The sequence below is a fragment of the Hypomesus nipponensis genome, chromosome 26 (genome assembly GCF_054491055.1).
Source record: "Hypomesus nipponensis isolate SF chromosome 26, ASM5449105v1, whole genome shotgun sequence".
Lineage (NCBI taxonomy): Eukaryota > Metazoa > Chordata > Actinopteri > Osmeriformes > Osmeridae > Hypomesus > Hypomesus nipponensis.
The window spans coordinates 5,928,380-5,954,076 of record NC_140386.1 but is presented as its reverse complement, the minus strand read 5'-3'; the positions used below and the strand labels follow the sequence as shown (position 1 = coordinate 5,954,076).

Below are 25,697 nucleotides of genomic sequence, written 5' to 3'. Positions count from 1 at the left end.
TATACATTTCCGTTAAGCCTGGAGAACATCGCTGTTGTAGAAAAATGTGTCTCAACTCTGCAATAAGGAAATTGATGGTTTTATAATGTCTTACTTCTCAACTTCTCTCATTCTAGGACCAAAAACAACAACAACTAAAACAAGAAGAACATTGGGATCAGATCAAACGTATAATGTTGTAAAAGTGTTGCTACCAATATTAGCTGAAAATAATGACTATTACTATGGGTCAACTTTTAATATGATAAGTAGCCGCAAGGACTCGGTGGCACTTGGAGGACTCGACATCACATGATCACGTCAGAGCTCCACAGGAAACGAATCGATCAGCAGGCAACTGTAGAATTCAACATGGCTGTTACCTACTGACAGTCGGAGAGTTGTTTTCAACTCGGAGGAGGTAGCGTTTCACTGTCAAATCCGTAGATATAGGAAAAAACAAATTTGTAATAGTGTCCTCTCGCACAGACAGCAATGGCTCAGTGCGTCCAGTCGGTGCAGGAGTTCATCCAGGACTCGTTTGTCCCTATGGTGGCCGTTCTGTGCAGCGAAGATGCGGAGAAAGTGACTCGCAAAAACAACCTCAATTTCTCGGAGCTGCTTCGGCCTTTCTGCCGGTTAACCTCTGAAGGTAGGTGCTTTGATCATCAAAAATATGGGAATTGTACACCAAGACAGTTGCATTCATCTATTGCTTTGGTAACGTCAGATACAAATGCGTCGAAATATAGAGCTACATTCTCGGTAGCTAGCTAGCTAGCATTAGCTAGCATGCTAGCCTTTGTAATGTGAGTCTGTATATTTGTATTTAGCCAACAACGTAAACTAGACTATATATTGGTATGTGACTTGGAGGCTAACCAGTTAGCCAGCTAGCTACTTTCAGAGGTAGCCAGTTAGCCAAATCCCACTGTCATGGCTAGCTGTCAGTGACACTGACAGGAAGGGCTGTAAGATGTGGCGCTATCCCACCCAGGCCAGGGCCCGGTCTAGTTTCCTCTCCTAACACTGACAGTCACCCGAGAGGCTACATTGTCATTTGAGCAGTCACTGTTCTTTTTTTTAGTGGGTCATAGTACGCCGGTGCGGCAGCTTTCTAGTGTTTTTTGCTTGCGGGTTGGATGGACTTGGGTTCAACCTAGGCTAGGAGGCCCAGCCCAATTGGGGGGCATGGCTATATCTTCCTCGCCTCTTCTGTCTCCTCTAGCCCATATTACTACAGCTAGCTAACTAGCTCTGTAACGCTACATAATTAGCTAATGTGCCATAGGCAATGGCTGCTGGAAACTACTAGCTGGCTAACTGGTACATTTTCTAATGGGTGCCAGCAATGACATTGCACAACAAGTGCCAAGATTGCATTGCTGAGATGAAGAGCAGGTTATGTATATTGCATGCCAGCTGGTACGCCAACAAGTTACGACATGGACTCCCACCATCCAATTCAGTGGATTAGCTAAGCACCTTTAGTAGATTAGGTTGTCCCCGCATTTGCCTTAAACGCTGCTTTACCAGCACTTGCAGTGAAGCACCTTAAGGTTGCTGTGAAATGCACAAGAGCCAGCTATCTCTTCACATTTTGAGACGTATGTTCAGCCAAATAATGACAGAGACAACGAAGTCACTGTCGTCTTGTTCTTCGAGAGAGTATGCCAGTTGTGTGGCACAAGCCATTTCATTTCTGTAGGAATGTGTGTCGAATTGTTGACTGGGCAAAAGAAGACAGGAAGGAACTTTCTTTAGAGAGCTGACATTCTGCTGTGTTTACGACTACAGGACATGAGACAGAAACTAGCTTACGTGTGCCGTAACCTCAGCACTGTGGTTAAGTATGTACAGGGCATACTACACATGGATAACAGTTACGTCGTCCAGAACACCCATGTAGGTCTGCGAACTACACTCTGACCTTTACATTTATAATACATTTAGTCATTTAGCAGACGCTCTTATCCAGAGCAACTTACAGTAAGTACAGGGACATTCCCCCGAGACAAGTAGGATGAAGTGCCTTGCCCAAGGACACAATGTCATTTTACTCGGCCGGGAATCGAACCAGCAACCTTCTGATTAAAAGCCCAATTCCCTAACCGCTCAGCCACTGACGCATGACACGTGTCCGTGCATCCCCCAGGTCACATAAGAGACCCTAACAACCAGGTGCAGGGGGTGAAGAACCTGCGCATCAGCGTGAACAATGTGGTGACGCGCCCCACCTCCGCGCCCGTGTCCGGCGTCCCGGGCCCCGCCCACCGCAAGCTGCTCAGCGAGGTGGTGTCGGCGTGCCAGCCGGCCGAGGGGGTGGCGGCCAATGTCATCACAGCCGGGGACCACGACCTCAACATCAGCGGTGAGTTTACCTGCACGGCCTTGGAGGACAGTCGAAGGAGGGGGGGGGGGGGGGGGGGGGGGGGGGGGGGGGGGGGGGGGCAATTTTACGGTTGCCGGAATTAAAACGCTTGCCCACATTGCTTTCACATTGCTTTTGTTTTTTGTTTTTTTTACTTTGGAGGTTACTTGCGATGGGCTCATTGGTCTGAGTGTGAAACGCTACATTTGACCCATATTTAGCCAAGCAAGCACCCAAAGAACACGATTGCGTCTTTTGTACACTGTGGTAGCAGCATTGTGTTATAAGGTTGTCTCTCATCAGCAGGGACTTGGTCACCTGTCAATATAGGGGATTATATGATATGACCCATTTGAAATGGTTAAAATCTTTAAATGTGTGTGGATCTTCCATAAGCAATATACAGCCTATTTACTCTATATGCTAAGAAACAGAACCTTGAACTCATCTTGGCTCTTTTTTTTTTTTTTTTTTTTTTTGCTGTGACAATTATTCATCCTGTCTGCAGAGGGCAGTAAACACAAAGGGTGACAAGTTATTTCTGTTATGTTCATCATTGGTTGTGTGTGGGATGTTTGACTTTTGTATTGATAACCTTTTACCCATTATTGTTTTTGTGTACTCACCTGGCTGCATCACGGGTAAGAGCCTTCCTAAGATGTTAAGCAACAGTGTTATTAACTGGTCATTCCTATGTTCATTTAAACAGAATTGGCCATGAAATGCCATGCCAAAATATGAAATTAAATTGATGTCAAGCGTTAACATTTAAACAAACCAACAATTTCAATCTCTGCGTCTATAATTACATAATAACTCTAGCATTTCTGTGGTATTTGACAAGGTATGACCAGAAACTAACAAAGTGACGGTGTTAAAGTTGTGGTATAGACCACTTTGTGCGTGATGGTCCCTACTGTATAATTCCCTTTACAGTTTCCACCAACTCTGATTGAATTGCACTGCTTGGCCAAAAACAGCCTCCTCTAACCCAAAGAAGTAAACCTAACTGCAATGGCCTGTGTCAGTATATTGTGTCTTGCATGGGTATGCTTTCCCCCCCCCCCCCCCCCCAATGCAAAGTTCTGCTTTGAGGTGAAAGAGTGCAGTGCAGAGACTAGACCCTCGCCTCCGGGCCCAGTCGTCGACGGCGCAGCTCTGCGTCCGCCCCGCGGCGCTAGCCCCCTGAGACGCCCACCGGAGCGTTAGCGCTTCAGTGGGCAGGTCTGAACAGGTGTGACAGGTGATGGGATGTTGCTAACACTGGTCCTGACTCTCTCCCCCCATCCCTCCCCCCCCCCCATCCCTCCCCCCCCCCTCCCCATCAGATCGCTCTCTTAAAGCGAGCGTCCCTTGGTACAGTGACTGGAGGGACACGCTAACGGAACTGGGCGCCTCCAAGCATTACACAGGTACTCTCACCCCTGCGCCGGTGTAGGGGGGGCGGGTGGGGCCCCCCCCCGCCCATGGGCCCTCTCCTCCTCCCATTAGATCTAGCGGGCTGTCCTTCCTTCCTTCCTTCCTTCACTTCTCCTTCCCTCTCTCGCTCTCTCTTTGTCTCGCTCCGTAGCTGAACTGCGTAGCAGACTCTTACCCGTGACCTGATCCCTGCTTTCTCTCTCACAAGGTGGTCGGTGCTTTTTGACCTTCAGATTTCCCGTGCCTATTGTCTGTGTATAAGTGTTTCTCATTAGGTTATTCACAGCATTGAAGCTCTATTTTCTCCCCTCTTCACTCCTTGTGCAGCTCCTGACATGACACTGGAAGGCCTATATAGATCTGGTTATTAGAGACAACTTGGAGGAAATACCATCAATTCAGTCTGTGTTTCAAATTCAGTCTATTGCCTGTGTAAAAAAAAAATGGAGTGCCTACAGTCAAAAGGAAGGCATGTTGGCACGTGAACGTACTACCTGGAGTTTAGTGAAGGATGTGATATAGCAACTGTAGCTTTCCAATGCTGGGAGTCTCTCTCTCTCTCCTGAAGGTTTTTTTTTTTTTTTTTTTACAAGGTTCTTCCGTGGACCCTGAGGAACCACAGCAGTCTCAGAATCAGAATGCAAGACCTGTGGCTTTTCTCAAGACACGTCACAGTCTTGTTTGGCTGCACAATTCATAGCAAGAGAATCAATGGTTCAAATATATATGTATATATATTTTTTCTCCCCATTTATATAAATTGTTTGTTTGAGCGTCCCAATCCTTATGGTATCCAATTTGATGTCAGCTGCATCTTTTCTTTGTCAAAGACGATTCGCAGGTTTATGCCCCCGTCACCAAATTGAAATGAATTCTCAGTGGAACAGCGTGCCATTCTTGACCTCCAGCTATTATCTTCTAGCGTAGAACATCAAAACCTCAGTCAAGTCTGTCAGGGAGGTATCGGGGATCAATCCCCCCCCCACCCCCCAACGGTGCCCTGTGTGGAGTGGGGTCGTCTGTTCCGAACACGGATCGATGCGGCGAAGCGCTGCAAATGCTGGACGTCCTCGTTACGGGCTGTTCGCTCCGAAGGCCTCGCCGCTCTGTTGTCGCTCGGGCATTGATTGGCGCCCCCTAAACACGCCTGCTGTGTGTTACGTTGTGATCTGTCTGTGCGTCTGCCTGGCAAGCGTGCAATCAGCAGAGGGGCGCGGGGGGAGGAGGCCTTGCGACGAGCGGCCTTTCTCAGAACTCCCTGAGATAGCAGCACCACATCTCCAGTATCGGATGGTCCAGCCAAACAGTTGGACCTCCAGATCACGTGCTCTTCCCCCCCCCCCCCCCGACACGTGTATTCTTCTGGAACAGAGTCAAAGGCTGATCTTGGGTGGCTTGATGACGATAACACTTCCAGGATTGTTTTGTATTCTTCAAAGCTTTTAGTAGCTTGTCCTTCATTTTGAATGCATTATCGAGATTACTCTACAGATGTCACACTGTGATGAACAGTTTCCTCCTTTTTGCTATTTTTTTGTCATGGCAACCGTGTCTTTTTCAGCGGTTGTTTTATATGCTAATTAGGAATGGCGGTGAACACAAGGGCATGCCGCGCAACAAGAGTGTTGGAAACCACAAAAGAACAAAATAATCTGCCATCATGGAAATCAGTCATTTGTCCATGCTTTTTTTTTTTCTTTTCTTTTCTTCTTCTTCTCCCTCCCAAGAGCATCCTCTCCCTGGCATAACAATCAACCCTTTCTCCGATCACCATGGCTATGACCCCAACGTGTTGCTGATTGTGTCCCGGTCCTCCCATCCTCCCTAGCTCCGACTAATAACTCGCCGCCTCGCTTCGGCGGTCTCCTCTCCCCTTCTCCCCAGCGACCACGCCCTGGTTCGAGGCCTACCGGGAGAGCTTCCTCCAGTCCATGCCCGCCTCCGACCACGAGTTCCTCAACCACTACCTCGCCTGTATCCTTCCCGCCGTGACCTGAACACTTTCACTACTTCTCTATCGGTCAGTCTCTCTCTCTCTGTGCGTGTGCTTGGTTGGGAGTCCTTGACCGGCGCCCCCTGCAGGTCTCCTGGTGGTGTCGTCGAGCGAAGCCGTGCCGGTGGAGCAGTTCCTCAAGCTGTCCCAGGAGCAGCACAGGGTTCAGCACAGCGGGGAGTACACCAACCCCAAATGGTTCATCCCCAATACCCTCAAATACTACGTGCTGCTGCACGACATGAGCGAGGGAGACGAACAGAGGTACGCTTCCCCCCCCCCCCCCCCCAAACCTCCTTCTCTGCCCCTGATTTGTTTACCTCCACTTGGCTTGTCGCGATAGTCAATATATTGACTTATCGCATGGTATATGGAAATGAGTGCAATCATTTTTTGCTGCCGCGATATATTGCAACTGATCATTTTTATAATAAAAACCAATTATTCTTGTAATTTTTTATTATTTTTTTTTACATAAGAACAAATGTCACCAAAATGTTAGTCGATCCCGCTGCCTCAGTCGTCTTGTTCTGCTTTCTGTGTCGAAAGCGTAGGCGGAACTAGCGTCTCCACACACACAGAGCGGACACCGACAGGTGAAGAGAAGGCTCACTGTGTTATAAAGTGTTCTGTTTTGTGACATCTACAGCACAAGGAAAAGTAGTTATCGTGACAGCCCTAACCCTCCTATAACTCTTGTGCGCGCAAGTGGGTCAACGGAGGACTTAGAGTTCTCGTGGTCCAACATTCTGCATGGTTAGAGACGGTAACGAGCAAGGAGTTGACCCTCGCCCGAGGGCTGTTATGGATTCTCTTCAGTTTTCATGTTTGTTAGTTTTTCTTCCTCATTATTTTATAACTCTGACTCCTATCTTACCATTAGCTAAGATCACAAGCTAATGAATGGACGTAATACTTGCCCTGTGGACCTTTCTTTTTTTGTCCAGTAACCCGTATAGAACCGTTATTGGGGGAAAAACTGGAGGGATGTTTTGGGGCCACCCGCCGCCTGTGTAGCGCTGGGCAGCCTGGATCTGGTTTCAGTTCAGTCAGATTGCAACTGCTGTGCTCCTCGCAACGCCTCGGTGAAATGTCATCGACTCATCCCGTGCCCTCCCCCACCCCCATTCCCTCCTTGTGTGCCCCCCCCACCCAGGGCGGACTCTGTGTACGAGGACATGAAGCAGAGATACGGCCCCACGGGCTGCTACCTGCTCAAGGTGAACTCCCGCAGGGCCACGGCGTCGGGGGCGGACGAGCAGATCCCCGACCCCTGGAGCCAGTACCTCCACAAGAGCGGCCTGCTCAGCCAGGTGAGGCCCCCCTCCCCCTCCGCGCGCTCTCGGGAGACGCTCTCCTTCGCCCACGCTCGCGTCGGGGCTCGCGTTTTCGCTCCTCTCAGGGCTGGGAGAGAGTCTTGGAACGTTTGTGTGTTGAAATGCAACAAAAGGAAGTCTAAATGCTGTCTTGTTTGTCAAGGTCTTTCATAGCTGTGTTTTCGGGAATCCATAGTTGAATAGTCTTCTGCAAGAAAGGGCAGCTTGCTTTGCTTGTTGCTCACTAATTCAATTATGCAACAATTTATTCTGCCTATATAAAAGTAATCTTTTGAAAAATAATGTCTAAATCCATGCTTCAAGTTCTTCAATGTACAACCGTGTGTGTGTGTGTCTGTGTGTGTGTGTGTTGGCAGGACCTCTACGAGGACCCCGCCCCGACTGCCGTGGCGAACAACTCCCCCGTGGAGAACAACGTCAGCTCCGCAGAAGACGACGGCCATGACACAGGCCACAAAGGTCGGTTGAGACCTCAGACCACCGTCCGAGCCAAACCCCACCAGCTTCTCCCTCTAGATCTCTCCGGAGGCAGACTCCACTGACGGCGGTTGTGTTTTCTTTAGTCTCCAACAGCCTGGACACAAGCCACCCTCTCCAGCTGGACGCCCCCAGCGACCCCGGGAGCCTGGACGCCCTCAAGGTCGCGACCTCCGAGCCCAGGAAGCCGTCCCCCGCCCCGGGGCCGGGGACGAGCCACGGAGCCTGCCTCACGCTCAACGACCACGACCGCATCCGACAGTTCGTCCAGGAGTTCACCTCCAGAGGCCTCCTGCCCCACGTGGAGAAGAACATCAGGCAACTGAACGACCAGGTACGCACGCGCCCCCAACCCGCCCAGCGCTGGGTTTCGCTGGATCCTGTTGACGTCTCGTCCCGTCGTCGTCTCCCCGCTCACACGATTCCTCCTTCTCCCCACCGCACCGCCGTCTTGCTCGTCCCCCTGTAGCTGGTCTCCAGGAAGGGCTTGAGTCGCTCCCTGTTCTCGGCCACGAAGAAGTGGTTCGGCTCGGGGAAGGCTCCGGAGAAGAGCATCAGCGAACTCAAGAACACCTCCGGCCTGCTGTAAGTCCACCACAAGCGCCCCACTCACATATACAACACCGCCTCCCCGCCCCCACACACACACAAACCCAGTCCCCCCTCCTCTGTGCCCCCCCCCCCCCCCCCCCCACCACCACCACGAGAGTGTGATGCCCCTTTTGTGATGCCCCCAGCTATCCGGCAGAAGCCCCGGAGCTGCAGATCAGGAAGATGGCCGACCTGTGCTTCTTGGTTCAACACTACGAGCTGGCCTACAGCTGCTACCACACTGCCAAGAAGGACTTCCTGTCAGACCAGGCCATGCTCTATGCTGCAGGGGCTCTGGTGAGAGACACACACACACACACATACACTGACACACACACACAGATAGACTGACTCACACACACCACACACACACGCGCGCACGCAGGCACACGGATGCACGCCGTTTCTCTCTTTTTGCCGGCTTTTCATTTCCCTCCCCTCTCTCTTTGTCTCTCGCGCGCTCTTCTTTCCTCGGCCTCCGAGTCTCCTCTGTTCCTCACGCCCCTCCTGCTGCATTCACGAGCAGAAACATGCCTCATGGACTTTCTGGGTCAGCGGGAAATATGAACAAACCCCGGAAAAAGGAGAAATGTGGTGGGCGGTCACGTGAAGGACGGCCGGCCACCCGCCCGTGACGCGACCATTCTGTCTGCTGTGGCCTCGGCCTCATTAACCACGCTCATCGGGCGGGAAGAGAGATGGATTCTCCTTTCAAGCCATCGCCTCACCCTTCTGTTCTTTCCCCCTCTCTCTCTCGCTCGCTCTCTCCATGTCCCCTCACTGCCTTCCTGTCTGGGCAGGAAATGGCGGCGGTGTCGGCGTTCCTGCAGCCGGGGGCTCCCCGACCGTACCCAGCACACTACATGGACACGGCCATACAGACCTACAAAGACGTGTGCAAGTATGGAACACTGAGGCACACACACACACACACACACACACACACACACACACTGCCCCCTAAATAGAATGTGTCAATACGAGTGGGTGTGTTGACACGGCGTAACCCTCCCCACCTAGAAACATGCTGCTAGCGGAGCGTTGCGCTCTCCTCAGCGCCGAGGTCCTCAAGAGCCAGGGCAAGTACTCTGACGCGGCCACCCTCCTCATCAAGATGACCAGCGAGGTGAGCACAGCCCGGGGGCCGCCCTCTGTCTCTCTCTCTCTGTCTCTGTCTCTCTCTGTCTCTCTCTCTCTCTTTCTGTCTCTGTCTTTCTCTGTCTGTGTCTCTCTCTGTCTCTCTCTCTCTGTCTGTCTCTCTCTCTCTTTCTGTCTCTCTCTGTCTCTGTCTTTCTCTGTCTGTGTCTCTTTCTCTCTCTCTCTGTCTCTCTGTCTTTCTCTGTCTGTGTCTCTCTCTCTCTCTCTGTCTCTCTGTCTTTCTCTGTCTGTGTCTCTCTCTCTCTTTCTTTCTCCGTCTGTCTGTCTCTGTCTGTCTCTGTCTTTCTCTGTCTGTGTCTGTCTCTCTCCGTCTCTCCGTCTCTCTCTCCATCCTCCAACATGGCCTTCCGCTCCCCACTAACTGTGTCAGCGTTGTGTGTGTGTGTGTGTGTGTGTGTGGCCCGTCCAATCCCAGGACTCGGACCTGCGCAGCGCTCTCCTATTGGAGCAGGCCGCCCACTGCTTCATCAACATGCGGAACCCCATGGTGCGCAAGTTCGCCTTCCACATGATCCTGGCCGGACACCGCTTCAGCAAGGCTGGCCAGGTAAGAGGACCAGGCCTGGCTGTGAGACTGGGGTGAAACCAGGCCGAGGTTGGCCACAGTACCAGAGGCTGTGCCTGTTCATTGAACAGCTGGTATAGTCTTCAGGAGAGTGGGACGAACGCAGAACGCTAGAGAGCGGGGCCGAGAAGGAGATGAGTGCTCACGGTGGCGTCGTTATCCTCTGTCTGAATGGCCTGGGTTGGGATGGGAGCGCTGGAATCGTCGCGGTTCCACTTAAACCTCTGCCGGCCGGATAGCGTTAACGTAGCCTGTCGAGCGCTTTCCTCTCTTACGGCTGTTGAAATGCTTTTTTGTATCTGTCCTACGTCAACACGCATACAGACATACACACACATATATATATATATGCAAACGCCCAATCATTTTCTTCTCTCCTCCCCCCCCCCCTCCCTGGCTCAGAAGAGGCACGCGCTGCGCTGCTACTCCCAGGCCATGCAGGTGTACAAGGGCAAGGGCTGGTCCCTGGCCGAGGACCACATCAACTTCACCATCGGCCGGCAGTCCTTCACCCTGCGCCAGCCCGACGACGCCGTGGTCGCCTTCCGCCACATCCTCACCAACGACAGCCAGCAGAGCGGCGTCCAGCAGGGGGCCTTCCTCCGGGAGTATCTATACGTCTACAAGGTCAGCCAGCGACCGGCGACAGGAGAACGCCGCAGCACGCAAGCAGGAAACACTCAGGACAAACTTTGGGGCCAAACTGTAGGGCCCCACTTTGGGAATGTAAAAAAAAATATATATATATATATATATATAGTATTTTAAGAGTAGTCTTTGTTCCCTTAGCTTAAGTAGCTGCTGACTCATCCGTGGAGAGAGACCAGACATTGCTGAATAATGTGACTGGGTCTTTCTATTGGTTCATTAGCCACAATGACACGCCTAATCACATGATGATTAGGTCGAGTGATGTCACTACTCCAAACCGCACTCTAAAGGTTGTCTTCTGTCAAGAGGCACTCTGTGTTGGTCTGAACACAGACGCAGCTGGGTAAAGTGGATTTCGAATGGAAGATGAAATGGCCCTTTGTTTGTGCGTTTGTGTTTTCTCCTTTTTTCGCTCACAAAAGTCGACCGTCGGAAAGGTACCAAATTGCAGTGTTTGTCAGAACGGCGCCCTCGTAAGGGCAGCCTTTCTCATTTTAAGAGTGCGACATCGTCTGCTGTCTCCCTCGGTTTCAAGGGGATTTTTCACAGGCACGACAAGCAAGAGTATTAACGAATATACAAATACTCACTCAGCATAGCTAGAATCTCCAGCAGCTACCGTTAGGCTCTGAATTTAGATGAGTACCTCAGAACTTGCGTGCGTCACAGAATTGCCTTATTTATTCGTTTTCTTTTTCCTCTTTGACACCCCCATTAAAGTATATTCGGTTTTACAATTCAGTAATCCTTCACAGCGTCTGCGCATTTAGGAATTAGCCGTCAACTGAGCCTGCACTGAATAACTATTTTATGATTTTGAATGGATCCGTCTGATAGTTTTCTGCGTGTGTGTGTGTGTGTGGTGTGTGTGTGTGTGTGTGTGGAGGATGAAGAGGTTACCTCACAGTGTTTCTGCTCTCTCCCCTGGGGGCTCCAGAACGTGACGGCGTCTTCCCAAGGCTCTCTCCCCCAGCTGCCTCTGCCCTGCATCCACAGCTCAGCCACGCGCGTCTACTTCGGACACGAGCGTCGCCTTGCCGAGGGTGAGCCTCGCGCGCGCACACACACACACACACAGTCACACACATACACGCACATATTTCGGTGTCAGCGTGCGACTTTGAGCGGGGCTTGCGGCTCCTGTGTGTTGCACAGCTCGGGTGACTGTGGAAGTGCGTCATCGTTTAGAGAGGGAACTTGAAGTGAAGATCCAAAGAGTTTAACCACAGCAAGCAGCCCGCGATGAACCGGCTGAATAAATTACATTTACAAATTACTCTCCCAGGAATAAAAAAAAAAAGTACTTATCGTCCCTGGGCTGATTTGCAAGAGCCTTGTTTAATATAAAATCTGCCTCGAAAACAGAATCCCTCACTTCTCTATTCTTAAATATGTTGGTTCGAGCAAGCGTTGTCATTTAGCATTTACATTGAGCCCGCAAACATCCTAAGGGTTTTTCCATCACCACAGAATAGCAGAAAGGAAGATGTGTGTGTGTGTGTGTCTGAACATTGATGACGGTTCCTCAGGAGAGAAGCAGGCTGCCACCCACGTGTCCCTGGACCAGGAGTACGACCGGGATCTGGCCGCCATGTGGCGGGACTTGGAGGAGCAGGTGGTTGCCGCCGCCAACCGGGGCGTTGTCCCGGGAACGTTTCACCCCACCCAGTGTTGCCTGAACAACCAGACAGACAACCTACGTTTCCCGCTCGCTGTTGTTGAGGGTAAATTCCCGTCTGTCCTATTTATTTATATATGTATATTTATATATATATATATATATCAACTGTCATCATTCTCAACTGTCATCATCCTCAAATGTCATCATTCTCTGGTGTTTCAGAGCCCATTATAGTGGAGGTGGCGTTCCGGAACCCTCTCAAGGTTCCCCTGGAGCTGTCGGACCTTTCTCTCCTGTGGGAGTTCACTCCGAAAGACTTCTCTGGGCCGGGGGACGGCGTGGACGGCGAGCCCGTCAGCAACGAGGAGGAGGCCCTCCGTCCCGGGGTAAGAGCCCTCTGGTGGCCAGGCCTGGTACTCGACCCCCTGCTGGTTGGAGGTTCCCTAAGTCCCCTTTTTTGCTTGACCCTCCTTGTCCCAGATGGCGCAGAAAGAAGACGTCATCGCCACCGAGGTCATCCTGGAGTTTAGCATGAGTCCAGAGGAGACCAAGCTGGTAATCTGCTGGTTTGCTCTCTCTCTCTCTCGCGCGCTTTCTCGCTCTGTCTTTATGTCTCTCTCTCCCTCTGTCTGTCTGTCTCTCTCTCTGCTCAATGTCTCTCTTGGCCTTATTTCCACACCTCTCTACTCAACTGTCTTTCTGACTTCACGTCCTCTGATCTGGTTCCCGTAGGCTCGTCTCAGGCTGCTGCCTCACCTGACTGGCCAGCTTCACATCCTGGGCGTGGCCTACAACCTGGCCTCCTCCCCCTCCACTGGAGAGCCAGCCAATAGCGTGGCGGGATCACAGAGCGAAGGTACCCAGAGCCGATTCTTTCTCGTCGTCGACTGCTTATGCAGTTCAGTCTAGACTGGTACAGTCGTCGTCCCCCCCCCCCCCCCCCCTTCTGGGCCTGCTTATTCAGCATGTGAAACTGTTGTCTTCTATGTCACTGAACTCTCCTCCCGGGCCACAGGTGAAGGGTTGCTGGTCCGAGGTCGACAGGACCTGCAGATTCAGGGGCCGCGGTTAAACCACACCAAAGAGGAGAAGACCTCCGTCTGCCACGGGCCTGACCGCCGACTGGACCCCACCATAACCCCCCCCATGCCCCTGCTGGAGGTACTGAATGCCCCCGCTCGACACACCCCAGACAGAGCCCCCCCCCCCCCCCATTAACCGTGAGGGCCAGAATAGACTCCTTGATTTCCTTTCGCAAAGATTTCGTTATTTCCTCCGATGGAATGTTACATTATGCAAATACAGCCATTACCATTTAGATAGAACAGGGCAGTATAGACCTCTCTGTCTATCTCAGTTTGTATTCGAATTGTAGTTCCTCCAGCCTCAAAACGTCCCCCGAACTCTCCGCATCTTCCTCTTCTCCCCCTCTCCCCCCCGCCCCCCCCCCCCCTCTCAGGTGTTCTTCCTCCAGTTCCCCACCGCGCTGCTCTGCGGGGAGATCCGGAAGGCGTACGTGGAGTTCTGCAACGTGAGCCGCGTGGCCCTGCGCGGCCTGCGCGTGGCGTCCACGCACCCCGACTTCTTCACCTTCGGCGGCGGCGCCGCCACGCCCCTCACCCCCGTCAGCCCCGCCGCCTCGGAGAACTGCTCCGCCTACCGGACCCTGGCCACGCCCCCCGGCGCCCGGCCGGGCGCGGCGGCGCCGTCGCTGGTGTCGGCGGCCGACTTCGGGCCGGCGGCGGGCGTGGCCGACATCCCTCTCCCCGAGGGCGTGCTGAGGCCGGGAGAGTCCACCCAGCTGCCCCTGTGGCTCCGAGGGCCAGACCAGGAAGGAGTCCACGAGATCAACTTCCTGTTCTATTACGAGAGCGCCGAGAAAGGCGGCAAGATCAGGTGCGTAGCGAGGGGCACGCGACACGTGTTGCACGTTGAAAAGAGCACGGGAATTCAGCCTGTGCTTCACTGGGAATAAGGAGTAGCGTTTTTTCCGTAATAGATCCAGCGATGTTTGCTGCGTAATTATCAATACAGGTGTTGGGTAAATGTCAAAATCTTTAAGAAAAAACACGGTCATGTCTTCCTCCTACTACTATTCCAATGAAACTAGAGTAAGATCCAATCAGAGCACGTTTTAGACACTTAATCCCCTCCCTACCAAAGTGGTTTATTCCATTTGAAACGAGAAATGATTGCTCAGTCACAGGAAAGGTGATCATCCAGGCTCTTTGAACAAACTGATTTTAATTGCGAAAAGTGTGAAAATTTCCTCTTTTCTTTTTTTTTATTCACATTCTGTCGTTTCAATTACAGGCGAGCCCACAGCTTGCCCCCGATCTGCAGGTTCCACATGCAGTGAGGAACGCCTCACGTCGAATCCCTTTGCATATATGTATTCATAATCATGTCTCACTCCCTACACTATCCCCCTTCCCCCACCTATCCACCCACAACTTTTTCCTCCCTGTCCTCCCTCCTCCCCCCCCCCCCCTCCCCCACAGCCACCGCGTGCTGCGTCACACGGTGTTCATCTGCGCCAGCCGCTCGCTGGCCGTGCGGGCCACGGCCTGCCGCAGCAACACTCTGCCCGAGGACGAGGAGGAGAAGGAGGGGGCGGAGGGCCGGAACGGCGACATGCTGGTCTTCGTCGACGTGGAAAACATCAATACGGTCAGCCCACTCGCACAGATGCACACACACGCACGCCAGCTCTCCTAACCTCGAGTAGCTATTCCCTCAGAGCTGGAATGTTCTGGAAACACGTCTACCCCGCTGGGGGAAGCGCATGCTCGCAGTGTGTGCGCGTGACAAGGCCCGCGTCGCGGAGAGCCCGCGACGAGCGCTTGTCGACGCAGCGGGATGGCTTTCACGTGCCGATGTTGTGATGCCGAGCCCTCGATGGTGACCGGCCTCCTCCCCCTCTCTTCCTCCCTTCTCTGGTCCTCTGCAGAATGAGGCGGGCGTGCGCGAGTTCCACATAGCCCAGGTGTCCAGCAGCAGCAGACACTGGCGCCTGCACAAGTGCATCAACATGGCGGAGGATAAAGGTGTGTGTGTGTGTGTGCGTCTGAGGAAGACCACGGCAGCCTTGAGTTGTTGACGTCTTCGCTGTCGATGACCCTGGACCCTCTCTCCTCTCTGACTTGCCATATGTTTGCATTGTTTGCTTCTCTCTCGCTCGTGTTCTCTTTCTTCCCACCCTCTCTCTCTCTCTCTCTCTTCTCTCTCCCCCCCTCTCTGTCTTTATCTCTTTCTCTTCCTCTCTCTTCCCCCCTCTCTCTGTCCCCCTCCTCTAGATCTTTCTTTTTCTTCCTCCCCCCTCTATCTCTCCCCTCCCCCCCCCCCCCCCCGCTGTTTCGCTTTCTCTCATCATTTCTTTTTCTTAATCAAGCCATTATTTTATGCAGCTCTGCCAAGCGTTGAGTTATCTCTATGGAAACTGTCGTTTTTTTGGAGTGAGCTATGGAGTGGATGAAAGACTGGTGTGTGTACTTTTTCTGTTCAAGGTGTACCTGACGTGCTGGCCGAAAAGCGTGTGTATGTGTTACACATGGGGAACTGGGGGGGGGGGGGGGAGTGTGTCACTTGTTAACCCCCAAGGGAACGGCGCCCTCTCATATGGGAAAAGTGTCATACGTTCAGTGTCGGCCATTACGGAGAGAGGGACGTGCGCAAACACCCCCACACACAGTCTCACAACACCGTCCGTTTGCCTTACATGTGATTACCATTCACCTCGCTCACACATGCCCAGTGCCGATTAAAGGTGAAGGTTCTCAGAACAGTGGGGGGGGGGCAGGGGGGGGCTGTGGACTTATAAGACGGTCCAATGAACATGACTCATGGGGGTTGCCGTAGTGATTTCCCAGTGATGTGTAGGGATGGTGGGTCAGGCATGGCCTCGCGCAGGCCGCTGACGCACTAATTAGCGCCTCGGCTGGGCCGATCGATGTTCCACACCTTCACTCGTCCTGTCGATACCTCCCCTCTTCTGTCCATACTGTCAATCAGTCACTCGTTCTCCTCCGGTCTCTCGCTCTGTCTCTCTCTCTCTCTATCTCTCTCTCTCTCTCTCTACCTCTCTCTCTCTCTACCTCTCTCTCTCTCTCTCTCTACCTCTCTCTCTCTACCTCTCCCTCTCCCCATCTCTTGCTGTCTCCCTCTCTCGCTCCTCAACTCTCCGCCTGTGCTATATCCTGAACTCAACTAGCGTTAATTGTCACTAGGGAGAATCCGCCGCCCTCTCCCCAACGGCAACAGAAACGGGTCAAATATTTATACACTGTTTTTGTTTAGGGCCCCCAAAACCCTAGGGCCGGCCCTAGGAGAACGTATTCAAAACCAACCTTTATCGCATCGTTTTGCGGTCATTTCCCCGTCAAATGCAAATGGTTTGCCCCCGTGCCTGTCTCGCCGAGATACTAGCGAGGCTTTTCCGCGATGAGTTTTTTTCCCCCAACAAATCTTCTCTTGTTGATTGTGAAGAAGCAATCTGTCTGATTCCGTCTGAATACGCTGTGCGTGCTTGCGTTTCTCTCGTTGACTCCACTCAGCTGTTGGGAGAATCTGCTGCTGTTGAATGACGTGAAGGAGCTTCAAGGGCGCGTCCTTCTTTTTCATCTCTCTTCACCCTCCTTCCTTTCTACCCCTTTAGACTGGAAGCTCACGAGCAGGGAGCGGGCCAAGCTTTGCTTCAGAGCGATGCGATGCAAACCCCAGCAAGGTAAAGCAATGCCGGTACACGCGTTACGAGGCGGTTTCGTTGAGATCCCTTGACAGCATGCCGCTCAACTCTCCGCTAACTTTGATTTCCCATTTTGTTAGCGGCTGCCGGTGCTGCGGGGCGCTACACCTTTGCAGACCTAACCCTTGGAAATGAACAGGTATTTGACACGACCGAAAAGTGCCGTATTTATCTTCTGCCTCCTGCATTTTATCGTGCGGGATGCCTTTCTGTGGAATCACCCCTAACGCCTCGACCCTTTTCCCTGCTGACTTCCTCTCTCGCTCTCTGTCTCTCTCTCTCTGTCTCTTTCACTCACTCTCTGTCTCTCTCACTCACTCTCTCACTCTGTCTCTTTCTCTCTCACTCTCTGTCTCTCTCTCTGTCTCTCTCTCTCTGTCTCTCTCTCTAGATCATCAGCTCCACCACGCCCTGCGCAGACTTCTTCTTCCGTCGATGTCAGCCCTCGGAGTCGCGGCGGGGGCCGGCGCCGGTGGTCGGGGGGTCGTTCTCCCACTCCAGGAGCCAGGGGGCGGTCCCAGACGACACCGCCGCCATCGTCAGGAAGTGCAGCGAGGTCGAACTCGACATCATCGTCCTCTGGAAGGTGCGGCTCCCCCCTCCGCCTCATGTTGCTTCTAGATCGGCGTCTTTCTCGTGCGTTGACATGTGACGACCATCCCACTGTGGTTACAGGCCTTTGTCGTCGAGGACAACAAGCAGCGGATCCTGGAGGGACAGCTCCACGTGAATCTGCAGACCATCGGCAGAGAGGCCTGCTCCCTGACCCAAAAAGAGGTACGCGCACACAGGCACGCGCGCGCACACATCCTGTTCCCCTCATCGCTGGAATCGCGCCTCCTGCGAGCGCGCGGCCCGTAAAGCAGCGACACGCCTCGTCAGCAGTATCAACCTCCCACACTGCGGAGGAGAGGACGTTGATACCGAGTGGCCGGGCAGGCCTCCTCCCTCCCTCCCTCCTTCCCCCGACCCTCTGATAACCATTAGAAGCCCAGAGAAACGGCTCTTCCCTCCAGATGCGCCCTGCGAGGCCGGCCGGCCTCAGGCCCCCCAGGATAAGTGTTTCCCTGGCTGTCTGCCAAACACACCATCGTCGGAGGGTGCCACCGGTGTCCCGGGGGGGGGGGGGGGTCCCTCCTGAACCAAGCAGTGCTCCGAGTTCCTTCACCAGTCGCACAGGAAGCCTGTTGTTTTTCCATCGGTCCTCAGGACCACCCCGCACATGCACTGCAGAGCTCCACTCCTGGCTCCAGCCACACATCTCTCTCTCTTGCCTTTTTTTTTATCTCACCGCAAGTCGCATTCCCTGTAGATTCAAGTTGAGCTCGTCATGAAGATGGACGCACTGCAGTTTGGTGGAACAAGCCATTAAGAGCGTGCACGCGTGGTCTCACGTGCCCCGGACGGGGGAGGGAGTGAGGGGAGGGAGGGGGAGAGACACTTTTTTTCCCCCCTATAACTAATTGAGCTTCACCTTTCCGAGAGGAGGACGTTGTTGGATAGAAGCCACGTGTCTCTTCATCCATTCACTGTTGTCACAGCAGCACACTCCCCCCACCCCCACACACACACACGCACGCGCACGTACACACACACAAAGAATGCTCTCTAAGAGGCTCCCGAACGAACTTGCTCCACTGATACAAAGCCAATCCGAGGGGATTCGCAAGAGCCGTTCATGCAGTGTGTGTCAGTGTGGGTGTGGGTGGGTGTTTTTTCGACTCAAGTTTACTTCTCCGTGTGTCTTCTCCGTGTGTGGTTTCGGGTGTGTAATGGTGGCGTGCCAGCGCGTGCGTCAGTGCCGTTGAGAAAACCCCCATGTGAGACAAAAGCTATCGTTTTTTTCCCAACTGCCTATTTCCAGTATCGCTCAAGTCCTCACGTGGCTCTAAAAATAGCTTCCGCCCGACCGATGGAGAAGGAACGTGATGTCTACCCCCTCCTCCTCCTCCTCCAACAGGATGCCAGACTACGAGTGTCCGCCACCTATTTCTGGACAACCCCACACCTCAACACACACACATCACTTCCTGTGGTTGCATAGCAACAGTGTCCTGAGCTCATTCATGGGGATGCAGTTAAGGACTTGTCTCGTCTCAGCCGATCCCTTTTCCACAGCTGCGCACGCTGGCTCACCGCACCTCTCTTTGGCCTCTGGCTGCCCCTGTTCAAATCGTGTCGTACAGTATGCAATGTGCTTTATTCCGTTATTTTTTATTTTTACTCTCCAAAAAAGAACGGGGGGGGGGGGGGGGGATTCTCTCACCATAGAGACTACATTTTTCGATCGATGACTCGCTACTTTGTCTTCCACTCGTCTGTTCACAGAATGGGAGTCTACCCTCGTCTAGCCACACTGTGGAAATGAAAGTGTGCCAACGGAGGGAAACTGTCTCAGTGGTAGAAAACAGCTGACACACTCGTTACGGTTCCCCCCCCCCCCCCCCTCCTTTCAAATATACCTTTTCTACAACTTTTCTGTGGTGTGGAGTTGCCATGTAACAATAGATTTTTCGCCATTTTACGGAGCGCCTCTGGTACACACACACACACACACACACAGCATGGTCGGGCATCAGTTTAAGGTGTGGACATGGCATTCTTCTCTCTGATTGGTCCCCCTCGGTCATGTGTGCTGTGCTGGTTGTGCCACAGGAAGCTCAGGAGATGGTGCTGCTCAAGTTCAAACCAGAGCTACCTCCCCCTATGATCAGACCCTCTATGGAGCAGCTCTCCCACCTCATCAAAACCAACCTGCACTACCCTGAGAGCTACAGCCACCCGTTCATACAGAAAAGGTAACACACACACACACACACACGGGCACACTGCTCTCCCACGTCCTCACACCCATCCTGCACTGCCCTGAGCACCGCTACACACACACACACACACACACGACACACAGCATAATCCCACAAGCAGGAGTGGACATGGTGCCCCGAAGGAATACTGTCGGATCAAGGGGAGTTCAGGCTGATGTGTGAAGAGAGGACTGCCGTCTTCCAGTGACCCGAGTCCCCTTCCTTTTGCTCCCTCTGGGCACGGAAGCATCCGTGGTGGGGCCTGTGGGACTGGATGGCGGGGCAGGGGAGGGCACCCAGGCGTGAATAGCCCCTGGCTGCCCTGTCGAAGCAGCTATCCTCTGGATACTACAACCCCTGCAGCCTGCCTCCTTCTCCTCTGCGAGGCCCTTCCAGCTGGCCAGGGTCTAGGACCAGGAAACATCCTCCACGTGGAAGGGCAGTCATACAAAGACGGGTTTCAATGCGTTTTAGGGCAGTGCTGAATTATCTCTGTTCTTTAAATTTTTTACTCGAGAAGGATTTCGTCGGACGGACCTTAGTGGGTTGCGTGACTCCAAATGCCACTTTCTGGTTTTCAGCTGCCCCGCTCTGATGGCCCAGTGATTTATCTTAGCGCTCCTTAATTTGATGCATTGGCAATTAGATAAAATGTGGACCATTTCTTTCTGTCTAGTGGGATCATCAGGATGAAGGCATTAAAAGACGACAGGTGACCATTAACCTTGCTGTGCCTCCATCGGGCTGCATGTGTCATTTCTGGCCCCTCTCTCGCTCTCTCTCTCTCTCTTTCTCTTTTACTTTCTGTCACCTTTTAGCCTCTGTATGGTGCCCGTGAGTCTGACTCTGTCCAACTGCTCGCTGGCCCAAGTTGAAGTCTTCATAGACCTGCGAAACAAACTGACCAGGTGCGTCTACCCGCCTTCCTACCCGAGCTACGAGGCGTGTGTACAAACTGTTTTTTTTGTTTGTTCTTTACAAGCTGCAACCAGCAGCTCCATTGTCAGTCAGTCCAGCAAAATGTGCATGCGCGTACGCGGTTGCAGCCATTGTGAATTTGCGCTTGTTTTGTTATTATGGGGAATTTTGGGGATGATTGTAGCTAACAGGTCCTCGACCCTGACTCCCGTTGTACCCCTTAGAGGGGTTTTGATGTTCTCTCTCTCAGGTCTTCCTGTAATCTTCTCATCTTCTTTCAGTCCAGAGTCGTTCGAGGTTCACGGGTCCTTCACGTGGCTGGGCCAGACTCAATACAAGCTGCAGCTGAAGGCACAGGAAGTGATGCGCGTGTCCCTGCGGGCTTGCTTCCTCCACGCGGGCGTCTACAACCTGGGCACGCCCCGCGTCTTCGCCAAGCTGGCCGACCAGGCGTCCGTGTGCGAGACCAGCCAGCAGACGGCTCCCCCCGCCCTCATCATCATCAACAGCACCTAAGCTCCTCCCCCTCCACGAGTAACCCAACCGATCAGCATCAAGAGCACCTAGGCTCCTCCCCCCCGCTCCACCAGTACCCCAACCAATCATCAGCAAGGCGTGGTGTAGAGCCACACCCACGAAAAGACCCCCACGCCCACTTGGAAACTTGACGCCCTCCCCCCGCCCCGCCTATCCCCGAATAATACTCAGTACTGGACAAAGGAAAGCAGTTGTTTTGTATTTCTTAATAACATTTCTTAAGTATATTTAACGAGATGGTCTGTTTGGAACCTCAGCCTGCATAGGCTGAGTCAGCAGATGGACCGTGTCCGATGTCTCAGCAGCAGAAAAGCTTCATGGCCGGCCGTGTGGATGGAACTTTACCTGACATGAATATGTCACCCGCCCCCTAACAAAAGAGACCTCCTTCACCGGAACCAAATCTGTGAAATGGAGGAGTGTGAAGAGACACGTTGGAACACACTGCCCCCCCCCCCCCCCCCCCCCCCCGTGTCACGGCGGCATCCGCTTCCCCCGAGATTTTTTTCCTTTTGACTTCCTCGAGCGTCGGAATTCAATTGAAAGGTTGTTTCGTTGTCGCCACGGAAACCGGCACAGCATGTTTACTTCCTGGGTGACCTGGAGCGCACCGGCGTTCTTCTACCCCGGTGAGACTGCAGCCACGGTGTCACCTCAACTACGCCGGGGGGAGGGGGGGTCTCCCCCCCTTGTCCTGTTGAGCCTCACCTCCTCCTGAACTCTTTCAAGTGACTCTTGACGGTGACTGTTGACCACTATGTCGTGAAAGGCTTCGACTTACAGCTCCTAGATACTGCCCGCCCAATTGTCTGTCTGCCGGTCTGTCCTATCGGTCTGTCCCTCGAGACTGTGTCGAACCCAAGTGCACGCATTACATTTTCTACAACAAAAAATGTACCCAAATCCCACTCCAACAAAATTCATTGGTCCCTCACCCCCCCACCCACCTTGTGATCAAGCTGTTATTTAAATGTATGTATTTACTCAACTGCTTTTCTGGAAATGACGTATTATATTTATAACAAATCTACTGTAAATAGGAAATAAAAATGTAACCAATGACGCGTGCGGTAAGGTGCTGTCTTCAAGAGAAGGAAGCGAGTTTGCTTTCTGCAGGTTGGGTTCCACATCTGCCCTGTCCTCCAGTTCCAAATGGCAATCTATATTGAATAGATATCGCAATTTTTATGAAGAATGTACATCAAGACCTTAGGTCATTCGGTTTTTCTCGTCCACACAGGCACAAGTGTCTTTTGAATCTTTGTTTTCATTGTTGCTCAGTAAAATCAATTTGCCTTGCCCAAAGACGAATCAGAGAATGTCATGTCTTCATCCTATCTTCATATTACTTTGATAAGTCTTTATTTCTGTTTTGGATTTTCTAACTTCAACATGAAGAAAATGCTCATTTCATCTTCAAGCACAGACCTTGCACTGACTGCTGCTTCCTGGCCAGTTTAGATATCAAGGACGCCAGGTGAACTTCAATGACCTTCATAGTCTCGAGTAGGGCTCTTTGCCCAGATCCCGTCTCACCCAATCATCTCCCACTATTCTCTCCTGGGCTAATTCTCATTCAATTAGCTAACTCCTCCTAGCTCCACTACTCTAATTGATTTGGAGGACTGGTCCCCCCCCCACACACACACACACCGAGAGCTAAAATCAATAGGTGCGTTCGACTTCATGCAGGGCCTGCGTGCCTGCAGCCCGGCTGACTTGAAGCAGCCAATGGCATTCTCAGCTTCAAAGCAGCCGCCGGTGCAGCATGAAGTCGAACACACCTGTTTACAGATAGAGCATGACCGACTTGAGGTGCAGAGGAGCGTGACACGGCCAGCGATGATTGGAGGTTGGACAGCCGAACCTCCCACTCTAGGGAGGAGACACTTAAAACCTGTCATCCAATCACGACTATGAATAATAAAAGATGACGAGATCGGATTCAACTTATGCACAGTAATTATTCCTTCTGGGCGTTCTTTGAAGTTACACAATATCCTAAGAACCGTTTTCAATCTGAAAATGTAATATATAAAAGGTTTTGCTCGGCCTTTTTCTTGTGTTTTGGATCTGACCAATACCTAATTTCCTGACCACAGCGAAGTTCAGTTATAAGTACGCCAGCCTATTCTTTTGTCGCTATACCTTATGATTTTTTTTTGACATTGCCTCCCTCCTGCTCGAAAACATTTAACAAAGTTCCAGGGCATGTGTTTTCCTATTGGATAGGTAATTTGATGCAAACTGTCAGAATAAACACTAGGGTTCCTGGAAATACGCACGAAGTACGCACGACTTTCCAATCAAATATCCGACATAGGAACTAGTGGGCACTCGCCTGCAATGGGCATGCCCTACAGCCCTTCATATACTGTAGTGCGCCCGCCCCCTCCCCTATTCGGTTGTTTGGACACATTGCGGTAAAGCTGATCCCGCATGGCCATGCGTGCGAGCCAAAGAACGAAGGTATACAACCCACCCTACCTATGATGTTGCCCCGTCTAGCTCTCCGTGGACTATATAGTCTAAAGAGAAGATTCTCTTTCACACACAAAGATATCTACTCTGAGCATGGCAGGATTTAGCCTGTGAAGCAAGTTTCAGCGCGTCTTCATCGCGCCGTGCCAAGAGTTGTGTACTCGTTTCGGATGGGGATTTATGGACTGACCGTAAAACAAGAGGTAACGTTAAATTTACTGTCTGAACACCGAGTTTGATTATATAGAGTGGGATGTTATGTTGAACAAGTAGGTGTTTATAACCACATGTGATGGCTAAAACCAGGACAGAGCGGTGTCAGTCACGGGTAGCGTGAAAAGCTGATCAAGTTTATACGTTCCTATACTTTACTTTATCTTGTACATAAAACGCACGACCATTATGAAATAGAAATGTCAGCTCAATGTACTGTTGCATGTGCTGCATGGTAACGCCCTGAAACTGCAAAAGAGACCTGCTTCGCGGGTCAATTTATGCTTCTCCACCATGCGTAATCACCGTGCCTGGTCGCTGTCGGATTTGTGAACTGTGGCAGAATGACCATACTTCTCACTTGTTTTGGTGCGCTTCACAGTGATTGAGTCTACTCCGTTGAAAATGGGATTAAACTGATAATTGATCGCTTGGCGTCGCGGAACGCGCTTGCTGTGCATACTGAGACCACCCCAAGTAAAGCAAGTCACTGTAAACTGTCCAGTCTCAACTATGGTTAAAGACGGAACTTTGCTGTTTAAGCAACAATCAAACCTCATAAAACATATCGTGTGCCATATGTTGAAGTATATCTTCGGCAAACTTAATCCAAAAATACTCTGTAATAATCTGTTTTTTAAATGCTGAATGTATTAGCATGCTGAATGCTCAAACCTTCATTCACCTAATTGACTCTTTCTTTTCTCTTTTGCTCTCGTTTGAAAGCGATTGAGGCTGGATTGCTCTTGACCATGAAGGAACTCGCTTTTCCTTTGTGTTCCACAGCCTTTCTGAAGGTCAGCGTTCAAAGCTTTCTGATTGACTTGGGGAGAAAATCAACCCACTCACTCACATGGAGGTTGCCATTGCTAATATATCGCACAGATCAGGATGGAGACTTGTGTAGCCTACTGTCACGGAGATGACGTGGACTGCTTTGAATTAAGTACCATTGGAAGATGCGCCTTCCCCCAGCTGCCATTAAATGGCCATGAGGTCAACGTCTGTTGAACAGCTCTGGCCCAACAATCGTATTGTATAGGGCTATACAGGTCCAGATATGATGGACTGGGTACTCTAATAATCAGCTAATGGGAATTTTATTTGTTTGTTTTAAGTTGACGCACACACTCATGCGGAGGCATACGCTTTAGCTGTTTAGTGACGTCCAACCATTATAGCTCGTGGGCATTTTAATATTGGGAGTTGGGATTTTGTTTTCATAGTTGTATTTCTTTTAGGGAGGTCCGAATATACGGGCCTCATGAAGCTGGTAGCGTACAAGGCTTATAAGCTATTGCTGTTGCTGACTGCTCTTGGCAAGGGTACATACACACACACGACACGGATAAATTCCATTCAATTTCACTCAATTCAATGTCTCAATCCGAAGGCAATTAAAGCCCCGAGAACCGTGCGCACAGTTACCAAATCAGGAATAAACGGAGGTAACACACGCACACAATAGCAGCATATGTAGCCTACATAAAATATACATTGTATATTTCACATTAATATGTATATATACAGTTATAGGATAGAATACTATGTCCTAGTTCAAAGAAGCGATCAGAATTGACATTGTGAAACCCAGTGCTGAAAGTTCAGATAGAAATAACAGAACCTGAACAAAGATTAACGAGGCCCAATGTGTGGACACTAGCCCGGCGGTCTGCTCAGATAGCTTTGGGCAGCCTTGGACCTTAGCACAAGCAACTTCTTCAGGTGCTCATTTGAGCTGCCTATATTGAAATCAGTCTTAAAAAGCAAGATTTTGAACGCAAGGCATCACATCGATTGGCTGTATTCCGTCATTTCATCGGCCTACTTCTCTGCAT

General features: G+C 51.6%; 1 protein-coding gene across 10 annotated transcripts; it reads left to right on the top strand.

Moving 5' to 3' along the window:
- The first annotated feature begins 317 nt into the window (after window positions 1-317).
- trappc8 (trafficking protein particle complex subunit 8) lies at window positions 318-22,470 on the top strand. 10 transcript variants are annotated; one of them, XR_014750745.1, is made up of 31 exons: window positions 318-631; window positions 2,135-2,350; window positions 3,679-3,762; window positions 5,654-5,743; window positions 5,852-6,026; window positions 6,919-7,075; window positions 7,456-7,558; window positions 7,663-7,910; window positions 8,046-8,161; window positions 8,314-8,464; window positions 8,968-9,068; window positions 9,188-9,293; window positions 9,741-9,872; window positions 10,293-10,517; window positions 11,479-11,584; window positions 12,071-12,265; window positions 12,385-12,548; window positions 12,643-12,717; window positions 12,895-13,018; window positions 13,178-13,323; window positions 13,622-14,058; window positions 14,476-14,517; window positions 14,664-14,832; window positions 15,113-15,209; window positions 16,817-16,885; window positions 16,987-17,045; window positions 17,298-17,492; window positions 17,582-17,683; window positions 19,562-19,704; window positions 20,387-20,618; window positions 20,910-20,968. XR_014750745.1 is itself a non-coding variant. In XM_084692572.1 (31 exons), the coding sequence occupies exons 1-31, from the start codon at window positions 475-477 to the stop codon at window positions 21,142-21,144; spliced, it is 4,494 nt and encodes a 1,497-aa protein (XP_084548698.1). In that variant the 5' UTR covers window positions 318-474; the 3' UTR covers window positions 21,145-22,470. The 10 variants fall into 10 exon arrangements, 7 of the variants coding, with proteins under 7 accessions (XP_084548698.1, XP_084548697.1, XP_084548700.1 ...); XM_084692572.1 differs by having other exon boundaries at window positions 3,694-3,762; window positions 20,529-20,618; window positions 20,910-22,470; XM_084692571.1 differs by having other exon boundaries at window positions 20,529-20,618; window positions 20,910-22,470.
- Window positions 22,471-25,697: the final 3,227 nt, after the last annotated feature.

What these genes read in the sequence shown, in the direction of transcription:
- trappc8 (XM_084692571.1), top strand. Translation starts at nt 475, where the DNA reads ATGGCTCAGTGCGTCCAGTCGGTGCAGGAGTTCATCCAGGACTCGTTT. An exon ending in GCTTCAGCAAGGCTGGCCAG is followed by an intron (nt 9,873 to 10,292) that starts GTAAGAGGACCA and finishes TCCCTGGCTCAG; the next exon opens with AAGAGGCACGCGCTGCGCTG. An exon ending in CACCCGTTCATACAGAAAAG is followed by an intron (nt 19,705 to 20,528) that starts GTAACACACACA and finishes GTCACCTTTTAG; the next exon opens with CCTCTGTATGGTGCCCGTGA.